General features: G+C 32.9%; 1 protein-coding gene across 1 annotated transcript; it reads left to right on the forward strand.

Moving 5' to 3' along the window:
* Positions 1-14,725: 14,725 nt before the first annotated feature.
* On the forward strand, positions 14,726-15,181 carry LOC136825232 (piggyBac transposable element-derived protein 4-like). The gene has a single exon (XM_067081256.1). The coding sequence runs from the start codon at positions 14,726-14,728 to the stop codon at positions 15,179-15,181; it is 456 nt and encodes a 151-aa protein (XP_066937357.1).
* The last annotated feature ends 387 nt before the right edge of the window (positions 15,182-15,568 follow it).

Raw genomic sequence — 15,568 nt, forward strand, 5'->3', positions numbered from 1 at the left:
GGAGGCTTTTAAGCCATATATCTATGAAGGTATGCTGACAACCCCCTCTTTGAGTGTACAGGTACCAGTGAAGATATTACGTGATACAGGTAGTAATCACAGTGTGGTAATTCAAGGTGCTCACCCACAGTTGGAGAAGAATCTCACCAGAGATTCAGTTATCTTAAAAGGTATAGGAGGAGAGGAAGTAACTCCTATATGTCGCTTGCATTTGTCATGTGAATTAGTGACAGGCGATATTGATTTTGCAGTAAAGGACTTGCTAGCTGTTGAAGGTGTACATGTTTTACTGGGTAACGAAGTTGGTGGTGTCCCTTCATTCCTTGTCCTGTAGTGACAGATAAACCATTAAGGATTAGCCCTACAACAGAATTAGAGAAGAAAAACCCTCACCTATTTCCAAGTTGTGTAACTACCAGGAGCATGAGGAGAGCTGAGCATAGAAGTGAAGAAACTGAAGATTTACCTGTACCAGAAGGATCTTTGAACCTAGAAGAGTTGTTTCAAGAAGGTGAAGTTTCCCCTAATGTCAGTACTGAAGAGATTCTTGCAGAAGAAGAAAATCCTATTGTTGGTGAAGAGACTCCGAGTAGCCAAAATGTTCCTGTGGGCAGTAGTGAATCTACTGAAGTAACAGATATTGCGAGTTCGACCTTTGAAGTTAGTCAAGTGACTAGAGAAAAATTAGTGGAATTACAGAAGAAGGATACAACGTTGGCAGAACTGTTCTTCAGAGTTGTTGAACCAGAAGAAGTACAACAAACTCCCACCAGTTATTATCTAAAGAATGGATTGCTAATGAGGAAGCATCGACCTGTAGATATACCAGGAAATGCTGAATGGGGTGAATATCATCAAATTTTAATTCCATATCCATTGAGGAAGCAAGTGGTAGCAGTAGTGCACGAAGCTGGACATATGGGAATCAGGAAGACTGTTGAGAAGGTTATGAAGTATTTCTTTTGGCCTGGACTACACAAGGATGTCAGTAAATTTTGCAGGGAGTGTCATACATGCCAAATATCTGGAAAACCAAATGAAACTATTCAAAAAGCTCCCCTACAACCAATAGAAGTTAGAGGAGAACCCTTTAGCAAAGTGATAATCGATGTGGTTGGTCCGCTTCCGAAAACGAAGAAAGGACACGAATATCTGTTGACGTTAATGTGTCCCATAACAAGATATCCAGAGGCAATTCCTATAAGAAGTATAAGTGCCAAGGTAATAGCTGAGAAGTTGATGGAATTTTTTTCCAAATTTGGAATTCCAGAAATTGTACAGACTGATAGAGGAACGAACTTTACCTCAAAGTTATTCCAAGATGTGCTGAATTTGCTAGGAGTGAAACAACAGTTATCTACCGCTTATCACCCAGAGACTCAAGGAGCTTTAGAAAGGTTCCACCAAACTTTGAAAAGTATGTTAACTAAATACTATAATGAGTCGGGAAGAGAATGGGATGTTGGTTTGCCCTTAATGTTATTTGAGGTAAGAAATGCTTATCAAGAAAGTATGGGATGTTCGCCAAATGAAATGATTTTCGGTCGAGATGTGAGAGGTCCGTTGAAAATCCTTGCAGAGAACTGGGAGGAAAATCAAGGGGAAGTCCAAGGAGAATATGTGAAGAACTTAAGGAAAAGATTAGAAGAAATTAGAAAATTCTATTTAGAAAATTTAAAGACAAGCCAAGAGAAAATGAAAAGAAAATATGATGCTAAGACTAAGTTAAGAAGCTTTAATGTTGGACAGCAAGTTCTAGTGTTCTTACCAGTGAAAAAGTTTCCCCTTACAAATAAATTTCAAGGTCCTTATAGGATAACAGAAAAGTTAAGTGATCAAACTTGTGTGATTGAAACACCAGGGAGAAGGAAACGACAGAGGAAGATACATGTAAATCTTTTGAAACTCTACTTTTCAGAAAATACAACTAAGGTTATGTCTATAACCCAAACAACTTCATACACAGAGGAAGATGATGGTTATGAGTAAGGAGCAGAAAATAAGATGAATAATTCCTTGATATTACAAAATTTGGAAAGCAAACTAAAACATCTAAGTGTTGAACAAAGCAAAGAATTAACTGACATGATCCAAAATTTCCCTGAAATTTTTACAGACAAGGCATGAGATTAAGATCAGAGAAGATGCTCAACCATTCAAGCAAAGAGCTTATCGTGCATCACCCTTTCATCAAGGAGTTCTGAAAAAGGAAGTTGAATATTTGTTGCAGCACGGATTGGCAGAGCCCACTTCAAGTCATTACAGTTCCCCTTGTGTGTTAGTAAAGAACCAGAAGGCTCGTTTAGGATGTGCACTGATTACAGGAAATTGAATTCCATCAGTGTAGCTGATAATTATCCCTTACCTCTTATTGATCAATTACTTTATAATATTTGGGAAGCCCAGTTTGTTTCTAGAGTGGTGAAGGAGTTACTAAGTTTTGTGAATGTGTTTGCAGTTTATTGCTTATTTTGTACAAGTTTTTTAGCCTTAATGTTTTCCCTGATTGTTTGTATAATCTTGTTGTGTAAGGAGAGAGAACATTTTTGGAGAGAGCAGTGCAATTGCAGATTATTTATCCCTCTCCGAATCCACCGATTCGAACCTGGGATAATTAACCTTTTGGGGGAGGAATATTATAAGGTGATATAATTTGTGTAACCATTTTGTAAGTGTTTATAGTGTCTCTGTGAAAATTTTTGATTTTTTGCTTGCAAGATTCGTCATTTGTTGTGAAGATGTGTTATGTAAACTTATGATTCTGTGGGATATTTTTTCCCTTTTGTTTAATGTTTGAAATTGTATTTTGAAATGCTTATCAGATCACCACATCCTGTCTGCCGAGAGAGAGAGAGAATAAAGACTAGCTTCCCATGTTTGCTCAGGTGGTTTAAGGAAAAAGCATTCACTTATGTTATCGTGACGGGCTGTAACCCAGTCGGCGAGCCTCCTGTTATATCTTTAGAATTGTTATGCTTATTCCATCATTATTAACTCTGCCTATGCCTATTCTGTTCATAATCTGAGAAAGAGAGAAAGAGGAACAGCAGATAAGTGGTGTCGCTTTGGTTTAAAAGTGTCTTTAATTGTATACCCAGCTGTGTCAGGGTGACAAAAGGTTTTGTAAGCTCTGAACAGGAAATGTCCATCATGTAAAGATAAGGTTGGTATCGCCTCGAAGCTCAACCGTGTGTACTTGAATACTTTGTATATGTGTGTGTATGTGTATTCATACATGTGTATTCTGTGTGAACACCCTATGTGTATTCTCGGCCTACGAGATTTAAAAGCCAGTGTCTTCTAAAAGACATCAGTAGTCTGCTAAGAAGGGTCCTGAGAGAAACATATCCCTCTCTCTCTCTCTCTCTCTCTCTCTCTCTCTCTCTCTCTCTTCTCTTCTCTGATAGTCCCATTATATATAACGGGAATAACAGAAGAATATCTGTTGTAAAGCTCTGTTAAACTCACCCCAGGAGTGTGTTAATTTTGTAGAAGGTGATCAGGAATATTATTTTGTGCAAGTGTTGAGGAGGAGATATATATTGGTGTAATATTTACAAAAGGTAATGTGATGACTGTTGAGTTTTGTTAAGTGATATTATTGGTAAAAGAGAACTGTTGTTTTTGAATAAGTCTTAGAAAGACGTGAGTTTAACTTTTCTTTTTATAAGTAAAAGTTATTGTGAAAGATTGATATAATCTTTAATCACATTATTGGTGATTGTGGTATTTCCATTTTTTGCATATCGCATTCTTATATATCTGTGCTATCACATTATTATGATTTTATTGTTACTGTGTTTTACTGGTGATTTCTTAACATTTTTATTAGTGCCTACCTGTTATAGAAATTTTTGGAGAACGTTATGTGGATTCCAATTAGTAATATTTTGGTGACTGTGTGTAGTGGTTAAATCAGGTAAATACTTGTCACTTAAGTGATAGTTAATAGTTTGATTCTTACCTAACCAGATTGTTTTCTTGATAAATTAAAGTTTTGTGAATTAAACTTGATTAACAGATACTTAAATCTTACACTGTTGTCAATTAATGGTAAATCTTTTGAGATTGTGAACTTTACATATAACTTTTGAACTTAGAAATGAACCTGTTTGTTTAAAGTTTTTAAAACATAGCATTTCATTTTGATCACCAGTACTTACAGACATTAAAGAGTGTGTATAAGGTAAGTGATGTATCTGTTTGTTCACCTGAGACTTATCTAGGTAAAACAGAACCAGAGAGACAGCTACAGTGCTGGTTGAAGTGAAACCCATATTCCACTAATCTGGATATAACTTAATAATTGTTACCTCATCCATAACTTGATAAAGTTACATTGATTTTCTCAAGTGATAAATAAGTTTATGGGATCATTGTACCTTTAGAAATTCAGTCGACTCTTTGTTGTGAGGTTTCAAGTATCTGGTCGATGTGAGGTAACTTTTGGTATTATCATTTGCACAACAGATTTGTTAGCCTATTTGTGTAATAACCAGGTGCTTGATCACTTCACACACACACACACACACACACACACACACACACACACACACACACACACACACACACACACATATATATATATATATATATATATATATATAAATATATATATATATATATATATATATATATATATATATATATATATATATATATATATATATATATATATATATATATATATATATATATATATATATATATATATATATATATATATATATATATATATATATATATATATATATATATATATATATATATATATATATATATATATATATATATATATATATATATATATATATATATATATATATATATATATATATATATATATATATATATATATATATATATAAATATATATATATATATATATATATATATATATATATATATATATATATATATATATATATATATATATATATATATATATATATATATATATATATATATATATATATATATATATATATATATATATATATATATATATATATATATATAAATATATAAATATATATGTATGTATATATATATATATATATATATATATATATATATATATATATATATATATATATATATATATATATATATATATATATGTATATATATATATATATATATATATATATATATATATATATATATATATATATATATATATATATATATATATATATATATATATATATATATATATATACTATATATATATATGTATATATATATATATATATATATATATATATATATATATATATATATATATATATATATATATATATATATATATATATATATATATATATATATATATATATATATATATATATATATATATATATATATATATATATATATATATATATATATATATATATATATATATATATATATATATATATATATATATATATATATATATATATATATATATATATGTATGTATATATATATATGTGTGTGTGTGTGTATGTGTATATATATATGTATATATATATATATATATATATATATATATATATATATATATATATATATATATATATATATATATATATATATACATATAATATATTTGTATAACTAATGTATATAAATGAAATTCATTAATGATATCTGCCAAAAAATTCTTTGAACATCTACAGCAATAAACGACCATCAATTAGGTGGATAATATTATCCTTGTTAACGCAATCTTTACAATTAGCACCTTGATCGGAAATAAAATGAAATTATGAGATATTCTACTGATCTGAAAATTTTATGTTTTTGTCTAATTCAAGCAAAATCAAAACAAGTTGCTATGAACATTTAATTGTCGTATTTGAGCCTAGGCAATATCTGGTTTTGTAAATGTAATAGTTGTCCTTTAGGAGGTAGATTTTGTGGTTCTAAGAAGGAGAATGAAAACTAGACTTCTCTTTTTATTGATCCAGTCTTTGTCTCACCGACCTGAAAGTGTATGTATGTATTTATTATACATATACATACATACATACATACATACACACACACACACACACACACACACACACACACACACACATATATATATATATATATATATATATATATATATATATATATATATATATATATATATATATATATATCTATATATATATTCATTTATACATACATGTACACATATCGTGTGTGTATGCGTATGTGTGAAGAACGCCTACTCAAAACTGAACAAGGAAATTCAAGAAAAAAAGAAACACACAACTCCCTTAGATGTGGTCAGCCTCTGGCTGGGATTTCTTGTGGTTACATGCGTGCGATAAATATGCATGAATACAGTGCAAAGGGTAGGTAAATGGATGGAGGGCATTAGTATATTAAAAAACGTGATTGTTAAAATTGCCTTTGTATTACAGATGTGATGGTAGTGTTGTAGATTTTTGCTGGATCATGCAAAATGGACCTGAAGATAAGTTCATATAAATAATTAAATCTTAAGGAAAAAGAAAATATATTGGAGACAATTAATTTAGATGGATATGATTAAACAAATAATTCTTGGAATAAGAACAAATGAAGAGATACAAAAGGTACCAGAAGATAAACTGATAGAAAAAAATTTACGTACAAATACTTGGGAAAAATGGAATTATACTGGAGATAATTAGATGTCGACGGAATGATTATTAGAAAACTAAGTCTTTGTATAGAAATAAATGGAGAACTAGAGTCTGAGGCGACTGTAGTCTTTACTGATCTAGCACAGCTGAGCTACTTAACTTTGAGAATAAGAGAGAGATAACTCTTACTTAGTGATGCAGGAGTGGAAGGGTTAAATGAAAATTAAATTTTGGAAATGCCTGTGAAAGTGAGTCTAGAGGAGTTTAAAGAGAGCAATAAAAGGTTTAAGCCTGGAAGGTGCAAGCAGATAATTGTGATTAACATAAGATATCCTGCGATACGATGGTTATATTGTGACTTCTGACTGCGAGAACCGGGTGTGTAGTGTATGTCTGCATGAAGGAAAAGTTTCAACAGAAAGGGGATGAGAACATCTTGTCCATTGCATACTGGTAAGGCATCTGAGGGGGATATCACAAATGAGAGAGGACACAAAGGAGAATTGCTTAAGACACGAGAAACTATGTAGGGAAGAAGTTTTAGTGAAAATTTAAAGCTGTGGTTCGTACATGGACGGGGAAAATTTATGATATATCTGACAGAAACGCAGTGGGGAGGGAGAAGATTATTGTGCAAAAGCTCATTTTTTTGCACCTGTCAGAAGTTTCACTGATGAAAAAGGGATCCTTTTTAAGATCATAGAGACATGGGAGTCAATGGTTTAGGGTAAAAATAATTACAGAAGGCCTTTAAAAGAAACTGGGAAATACCAATTTTAATTATTAAGGTATTCATTTTCCACAAGATGATCACATAAAATCAATGATAATTTAATGAAATGGATTTGGGCCAAAAATGAAAGGTTTTATTATTAGTTGTATCAGTCTCGTATTACTGTACATGCTCGTGACACAGGGTCACTTGCAACATTTAACAAACCTCACAAGTGGGGGAACGTGTTTGTTAATTCAGCACTCAGCGTATATTCACTTGTGAAAGTCTGCAATTTGGGTACGGTCACCTTTGGTCTAAATACATGGGTGGAAAGTTCCGTTCTTCAGTGCTCTAGTTCGAAAAGGTTCTACAAGTTTGGTGGGTTTGAGCCAGATTTCTAGGTGTGCCCAGTGAAGTGTATGTTCGTGTGTACATTGTGAAAGATGCTTGATGAAATGCGCTCTTGTGAAAGGCGAAGCATTGAGAGGCGTAAGCCATATCTGAAAGGACGTGCTGGACACGCTGGGAATAGGAATTCCCATTCACTAGAGAAAATGTTTTGTTGCTGTTGAAGGAGCTGTCTGGGAAAAGACAGTGAAATTCTAAGCTCCAATTACCTGTTGAAGGGGTGAGTTGACATTCAGTGCACTGACATTCAGTACCTTGCCGCGTATTTTATCACGTCTATATACAGTTCCTCGTTGGACGAGTCGGCAGAGTTGTCGCCTAGCACTCGCTAGGCCCGAGTTCGAGTCTCCGGCCGGCTAATGAAGAATAAGAGGAATTTATTTCTGGTGACAGAAATTCATTTCTTGGTATAATGTGGTTAAGATTCCATAATAAGCTGTAGGTCCCATTGCTAGGTAACCAATTGGTTCTTAGCCACGTAAAATAAGTCTAATCCTTCGTGCCAGCCCTAGGAGAGCTGTTAATGAGCTCAGTGGTCTGGTAAAACTAATATATACTTAACTTATCACGTCTATATGTCGGTGTTATTTTTTATTGTTTACACATTTCCTCTTGTTTTGGGAGATATCCCATATTATCTTTATGGGGTTTAATATGATATGTTTTTTTCAGTTGACAGATGTATCATGGATGGAGACGCACACAGTTGTGCAAAAGCATAGACATTGACGTAGATGACTGTTCAGACATTTGTCTTAATTTGGACTTTGATTTACTGACCCTGGTATTAATATGGAGAATTTAGTGACGGGGTGGAGGAAAAGGAATCTGGTTTCTCTTTTGTTATCATTTGTTTTATTGACGTTTGAAGTGGTGGTTAAGTAATATGCATAGCTTGTCTTTGGTTTAATTGGTCTCATGTTGGGTTTTCAAAATAAAGTTTATTCTTGTATGCCAAGTTTGATTTATACACATCAGTTTAGGTGTAGATTTTCTTAGAATTCGAGAGAGAGAGAGAGAGAGAGAGAGAGAGAGAGAGAGAGAGAGAGAGAGAGAGAGAGAGATGCGACACTCAGCATGGAGGGATGCAGGCCAGCGCTACCAAGATTTCTTTTGCATCTTCTTCAAGGAAGGTAAAATATAAAACACCCTTTACAGGGCGTGTAGCATATAAAATTCACATTAAGTGATATTCAGAACATCGGCTGTCAATAATGCTATGACGGATCGATCTCATATTTAATAAATCCTTCTCGTGTAAGTAGTGAAACGAAGGTGTTGCAAGTGAACGAAAGAACGCCATGTAAGCAAGACTAAATTTATTCGTAAGTCGAGTCCATGTTTTACCTACTTATGTTTTTTTTTTTCTAGCTGCAAATATCTTCCTTTCGTGACATAATAAGTGCTTTAGTAATATTAAAAACAAATTGATTTTATTTGTAAGAAAATAAGCTGAATGAATTAGGCAGAGAATGGAACAACTTTACTTCCAGCTTACGGTTATTTCGAGACTGTGTATATCGTCACGAGAAGGAAGGGAAGGGGGAGGGGTGCGCTAGTCACGAATTACGGCTTAGGAACGTCATATGTTACGTCTTTTCATGGAAAATACAGCGGTCTAAAAGGTCAGGCGACCTTTGGCGGCATTATTGGCTTTTACCACGGAACATCCATTTTAAGCCTTAACAAGATGTAATCTTCGTATCCCGAGCCAACTGCGGGTGAATTATATTCATTGCCAGTTTAACTGGACTTTCCCAGGCCATTTACTTTCTCTAGGAGCGCAATTTCCCGTATGCACTGAGTGTATTTCTAAACGAAAATGTTTTTTCTGTTTGTTTATTTCCGTTTTCTGCATGGGCTTCGCGAGAGTAAGGACAATGTTTTAAGAAATGAAGCGCTTTAATAAAGGTGGTGGCATGGCAGCATAAATGGCTCTTGCAGGCTGTGAAATGCAGTCATTTTTTTTTAGTTGACGATAAACGTACGCAGCCGATATCATAGCAACCAATGTGAATGGTGCAGAGTATGAGCCTCAACCAATCACGATCAACTACAATGATATCGGGTGCCGGTATTACCGTCAGCCCCAATGAACACATCATAGTTGACGATTTAAAGCCATTAACTAAAATTCGAGAGGCTGAGACCTTTATCCAGTAGTAGCATTCGCCTCTGTAATTTCGTTAGGTTTCCTTATCTCTCGGAACATTTCTCCGTCTTCTGCCCTGTCTCTCCTTAACCATTCATTTTACTTAAAATTATTTGCCTAGTTCACAAACGCACTGTTTTTCTACAACGCTTCAAAGGCATAATATTCTATACGATTTAATTCCTTGACACACACACACACACACACACACACACATACATACACATATATATATATATATATATATATATATATATATATATATATATATATATATATATATATATATATATAATTTTTTTATAATTTTTAATTTTTTTTACTCTCTTTTACTTCACCTTTCCAGCTGTATTCGTCTGGTGCTGACACTCCACCAATTTATTCTTTCCTATCCCTACCAATTTTTTTTTATCTTCCCTCGCTTATTTTCTACTCTTATTCTGACATGCTTTTTACTAGTTCCTTTTAATCTTCACTTCCTCGTTATATTTTCTGTTGTTGATTCCACATTCTTTTTCACGAGTCTCTCAATACTCTCCTACGCACGATTCACTTTGATTATCTTTATTTTCCACTTCATACTTTATTCATTTAATTTACAAAATGCTTCCCAGTCCTCTTTCTTATTATATGCATCAATTTTCCATTACTCTTCATTCCGTCAACTTTCAGGATCTTCTGGGCTCCATTCGTTCTCTTTTGGTTTATTAGTCATTTCTTAGTCATATGTTTCTTCAGTTTCATTTTTTCTGTTCTGCCTCATTCCTTTTCACCTTTTTCATGTTTAATTTTCATTCTATACAGGCTCATATTTCTTCCATATTCAGTTCGTTTTTTTCTTGCAGTTATTCTTTTCATCATCATTTCTTTTTCCTTTTTCATACCACTTATTGCTTTCACAATATAAATTGTCGATGCAAGACTAAGGTCGAATTGCAGATGAGAACGCTTGCAGTGTAAGTCGCTTTCCTTTGCCGAAGGGGAATGAGTTTGGGAATACTTTTGTTGCAAAGCCGTTCTGGCAGAAAGTTGGTTGAAGGCGAAAAAGAAAATCCCTTGATCATATCCCATAGGTATTAAAAACGAAAAACCTGGTACAACCGTACATAAATATTATGGGCTTCTTGAAAATTCATTTTGTTCAAGATTTGGAAATCATCTTTCGTCTTAATGACCCATGTCTGTGGTTCTTCACAAATTAAGTCCATGCGTATTCTGCAACTTACTGGAAAATTAGAAGCCAGTGACTTATAAAAAATCACAAGTACGTGGCACTCAGTTGTTTCCTTTTAAAGATTATCTATGGTTTTAGCTTATATTTATATATATATATATATATATATATATATATATATATATATATATATATATATATATATATATATATATATATATATATATATATATATATATATATATATATATATATATATATATATATATATATATATATATATATATATATATATATATATATATATATATATAATATATCACTGTGATTCATATACAAGCATTAAGCTAGGAATGTCCTTTAATATCCAATATAAATTATATATTTTCATATATGTTACACTTATAATTATTTTAGTTGATAACAAGTTCTCCGTCTCATTGGTAACATATATGAAAATATATGCTTTTATTCATATTTTTAACATGTTCCATATTTCCATGATTCAGTTATGTTATATATATATATATATATATATATATATATATATATATATATATATATATATATATATATATATATATATATATATATATATATATACACATATATATATATATATATATATATATATATATATATATATATATATATATATATATTTTATATATATCAAGGCATCGTTTGAATTACGGAAATTTTGCAAAAAGTGAAGTATGGTTTAAGCCAAAAATGTCACAGCCTCTCAAAGTTGAACATAGTTTTTCAAAACTTAAAAATACTTAAAGAAATTGAATTTCATGGGGATCAAAGCAAAATCAAGACCAAGAGAAAGAACTTATCTTTGTTAAATTTCTGTTAGAAAATAAAAAATAACTTTACTTATCTATTTTCTTATTAACGTCAACACTGAGATTTCTTAACTTTCTATTGTGTGATAACATCAGCCAATTTTTTCTCAACGTTGAATCTAAAATCGACGACAAACACTTAAAATCCAAAAAAGAAAGGTTGTTCTTTAAATCCCTATCAGTGAAGACAAATCTGTTAAAACATGTTCTTTCATTTTTGTGCTCAACCTCAAAGTCTAAAAGTTTAAACTGCATGAGAGATATGTTATGGAAATCCCTGGAATAAACCTTAAATTTAATGAAATTAGGAATAACACGGTAATCCTTGCAAGACTGCATTCAGAAATCGTATGTCTTCCTAATCTTCTATCTATAACGAACCTTCTCAGTCCGTCTAAACAGCTGTAACGTCGAGCGGCCATAACGTCTCAAAATAGTCTCGGTATATACTTGGAAATCTTAGCTTAATGATAAATAATATTGCCAAGACCAGGAAGAACATTCTTTATTACAAGCTTTCGAGGTATAAAACCTCATCATCAGGCTGAAAACAGACAAGGATGAGAATCAATAAAATTATAATAAAATGAATTGTCATAATAAATCTTCAGCAAAAATAATAAACGAAATATAAAATGAACAAGTAAATACAAACTAAAAGGGTGAGACGTAAAATAACGAAAATTAAAAACACAAACATAAAAAATATGAAAATAAAACTATAGTGAAATGTAAACAAACTACCAATCACAAAGTAAAATATTTAACGACCTAATATATATATGAAATTACATATAGCTAGTTGAATACCAGACGAGTTGTTGTTCAATTCCGGCTTCATCTTTTAATAGTCAGCGACTAAATTATATAGTCTATTTGAACAAAAAGTACAGTACCCGAAAATCCAGGTATAAAGGATGGTCCTATAACTGTGTTCTCCATATATATATATATATATGGATGTATGTCAGTGTGTGTGTATGTTCCAGCATGACTCTGAAATGCATTGTGCAATTTCAACCAAACTTGTTAAACATATGACTTACTATCTGGGAAAGAATACTGTGCGGGTAAGACATCACTGGAACCAAAGGAGGTAGGGGTGGGAGGGGGGTGATATATAAAAAAACGAAAACAACAGATATTACTGGCTAATCCATAGTTTTCGAGGTCGATGAGATGAATAGTGACACTCCCGATGCCCTTTAAGTCTAAGTTCAGCCTCGATAGGAAAGAGGGGTGAGAAGGGTGGGTAGGGAGTGACGTAAAAATAACTGAAAGGAACAGATATTTGTGTCTAATCCATAGTTTTTGAGGTCGCTGAGATGAGTAGTGATACTCCCGATGCCCTTTAACCTGTTAAGCGTCACCCACGTAATAATACGTTTGCTGCGATCTACTCGGTAGCACCTTCAACGGGATATTACGTTCACGACTTTAACTGTGCTTTTCAAGCTGTCAGCCCCGTAATAATACGTTTACTCGTATGGAAAATGTTGGAACATCATTTGGTAACACTCTTAGAACACGTAAGCTGTAATTGATGACTTATTTCCTGCCTGGCAACTCTTTTTAGTTGGTGGCTTGATGCCTAGATAACTATTTTTTTCCCAGTACGCGTTGGGCGTTTTCAGAGACAACATGGCTTCGACGTCTTCCGCAATGAATGCCACAAAGAAGAGGCGTATTTCTTCAGGTGAGATAAATCATATCCTAGACGAGGTGTCTGATACTGAAGACATATTTGATGATGAGAGCTCTAGTTCTGAATCCTCCAGCGATGAGGATATTGAAGAAACAAACTTTTCTTCCGATAGCGGAAGTGAAGATGACTTCTCATTGCCAAGTGACTGGACTCCGAGAGGGAGAGAGAGAGATCCCTTTACTTTTGTTGCTGATCCCGGCGTGAAATTTTCAGTTGAGGATAAAGAGAATCCATTAGAATATTTTGAGAAATACTTTGATGATGAAGTCATTGATTACCTCGTGAAAGAAACAAACAGATATGCAAATCAGTTTCTGGATGAGAATGTAGAACATTTGTCTCCACAATCACGAGTACATAGATGGTTTGACACTTGTGCAAGCGAAATGAAAGTCTTTATAGGGCTACTTATTTTACAAGGAATTGATTCTAAGTGTGATAATTCAATGTATTTCTCAACACGAGAGAGTGTTTCTTCTCCTTTTTTTCGAAAGGTTATGAGTGGCCGTAGATTTGACTTGTTGCATAAATTCTTACATTTGGTTGACGATAGTACTATAACAGAAGGACCAGGAAGAAAGTTAGCAAAAATAAAGCCGTTCACGGATCTTATTTTGAAGAAATTTAAGAACAATTACATTCCAAGTAGGAACGTTTCTGTTGATGAGTCTTTGTTAGGCTGGAAGGGAAATTTATCATGGGTTCAGTATATACCAGCTAAACGTAAAAGGTTTGGAATAAAGTTTTATGAACTTTGTGAAAGTTCTACTGGTTATATATGGAACTTCTTCATTTATGCAGGTAAGGATACACAATACATGGAAAAATATATGGATCTTCCTGTGTCTAATAGAATTGTTTCCTCTCTTATGGACCCTCTTTTGAACAAGGGCTATTGTTTATATACAGATAATTTTTATACAAGTCCAACATTGGCAGATGCACTTGCAGATGAAGAAACTGACACTGTCGGTACTGTAAGGGTCACTAGAAAGGACGTGCCAGCAAAAATAAAAGGAACTAAACTGAAAAAAGGTGAAAAAGTAGCAGAATTCCGAAAAAAATCTATGGTACTGAAATGAAAAGATAAAAAGGATGTATGTGTTCTGAGTACAATGCATGATGATTCTATGGTGAAGGTGAAATCTAGGAGAGGAAAAGAAATGTATAAACCGAAAGAAGTTGCAGATTATAATGCAAACATGGGCGGAGTTGATTTGTCTGACAACCTCTTGGTTCATTTTTCGACCACAAGAAACAGACTGAAGAAATATTACAAGAAAGTATTTCGACATTTGTTAGACATGTCTGTTGTGAATTGCTATGTCACATATAGAGCCCTTGGTGGGAAGGTTGTAAGACGTGAATTTATTTTGAGGATTAGTGAAACACTGATTATGAAATATGCAGAAGAAAGACCTGTTCCCTTACGCAGGCCCCCACGACTTGCAGCAAAACCTTCACGGCTAATTGGCAGGCACTTTCCTGAGAATTGTCCACCTACATATAAAAAAGAAGAGGCCACAAAGGACTTGTGCTCAGTGTCGGAAGAACAACATAAGAAAGGATAGCTCATATTGGTGTAAGGATTGTGAAGTAGGATTGTGTGTAGCCTTTGCTTTAGAGATTGGCATACAAAAGAATAGTGCATGTATGTATAACACTTTTCATTCAGTATTTTGTAGTCTTATGAAATAAAATAATAGTAGTATTAATAGTTTTATCCCATCATTTAATAAAATTCCTACTCTTAACTAGAGTATGAATTATAAGCATAAAAATCAAAATTAACTTTGAAAAACTATCATCAGTAATATGACCACTAAATGCAAGAAAAAGCGTGATGGTACGTTAGCAGCGAGCTCACCCGTGGGGGACGCTTAACAGGTTAAGGCTAAGTTCATCCTCGATATGAAAGGGGGTGAGAAGGGGTGGGAAGGGGTGACATAAAAATAACT

The sequence above is a fragment of the Macrobrachium rosenbergii genome, chromosome 37 (genome assembly GCF_040412425.1).
Source record: "Macrobrachium rosenbergii isolate ZJJX-2024 chromosome 37, ASM4041242v1, whole genome shotgun sequence".
Lineage (NCBI taxonomy): Eukaryota > Metazoa > Arthropoda > Malacostraca > Decapoda > Palaemonidae > Macrobrachium > Macrobrachium rosenbergii.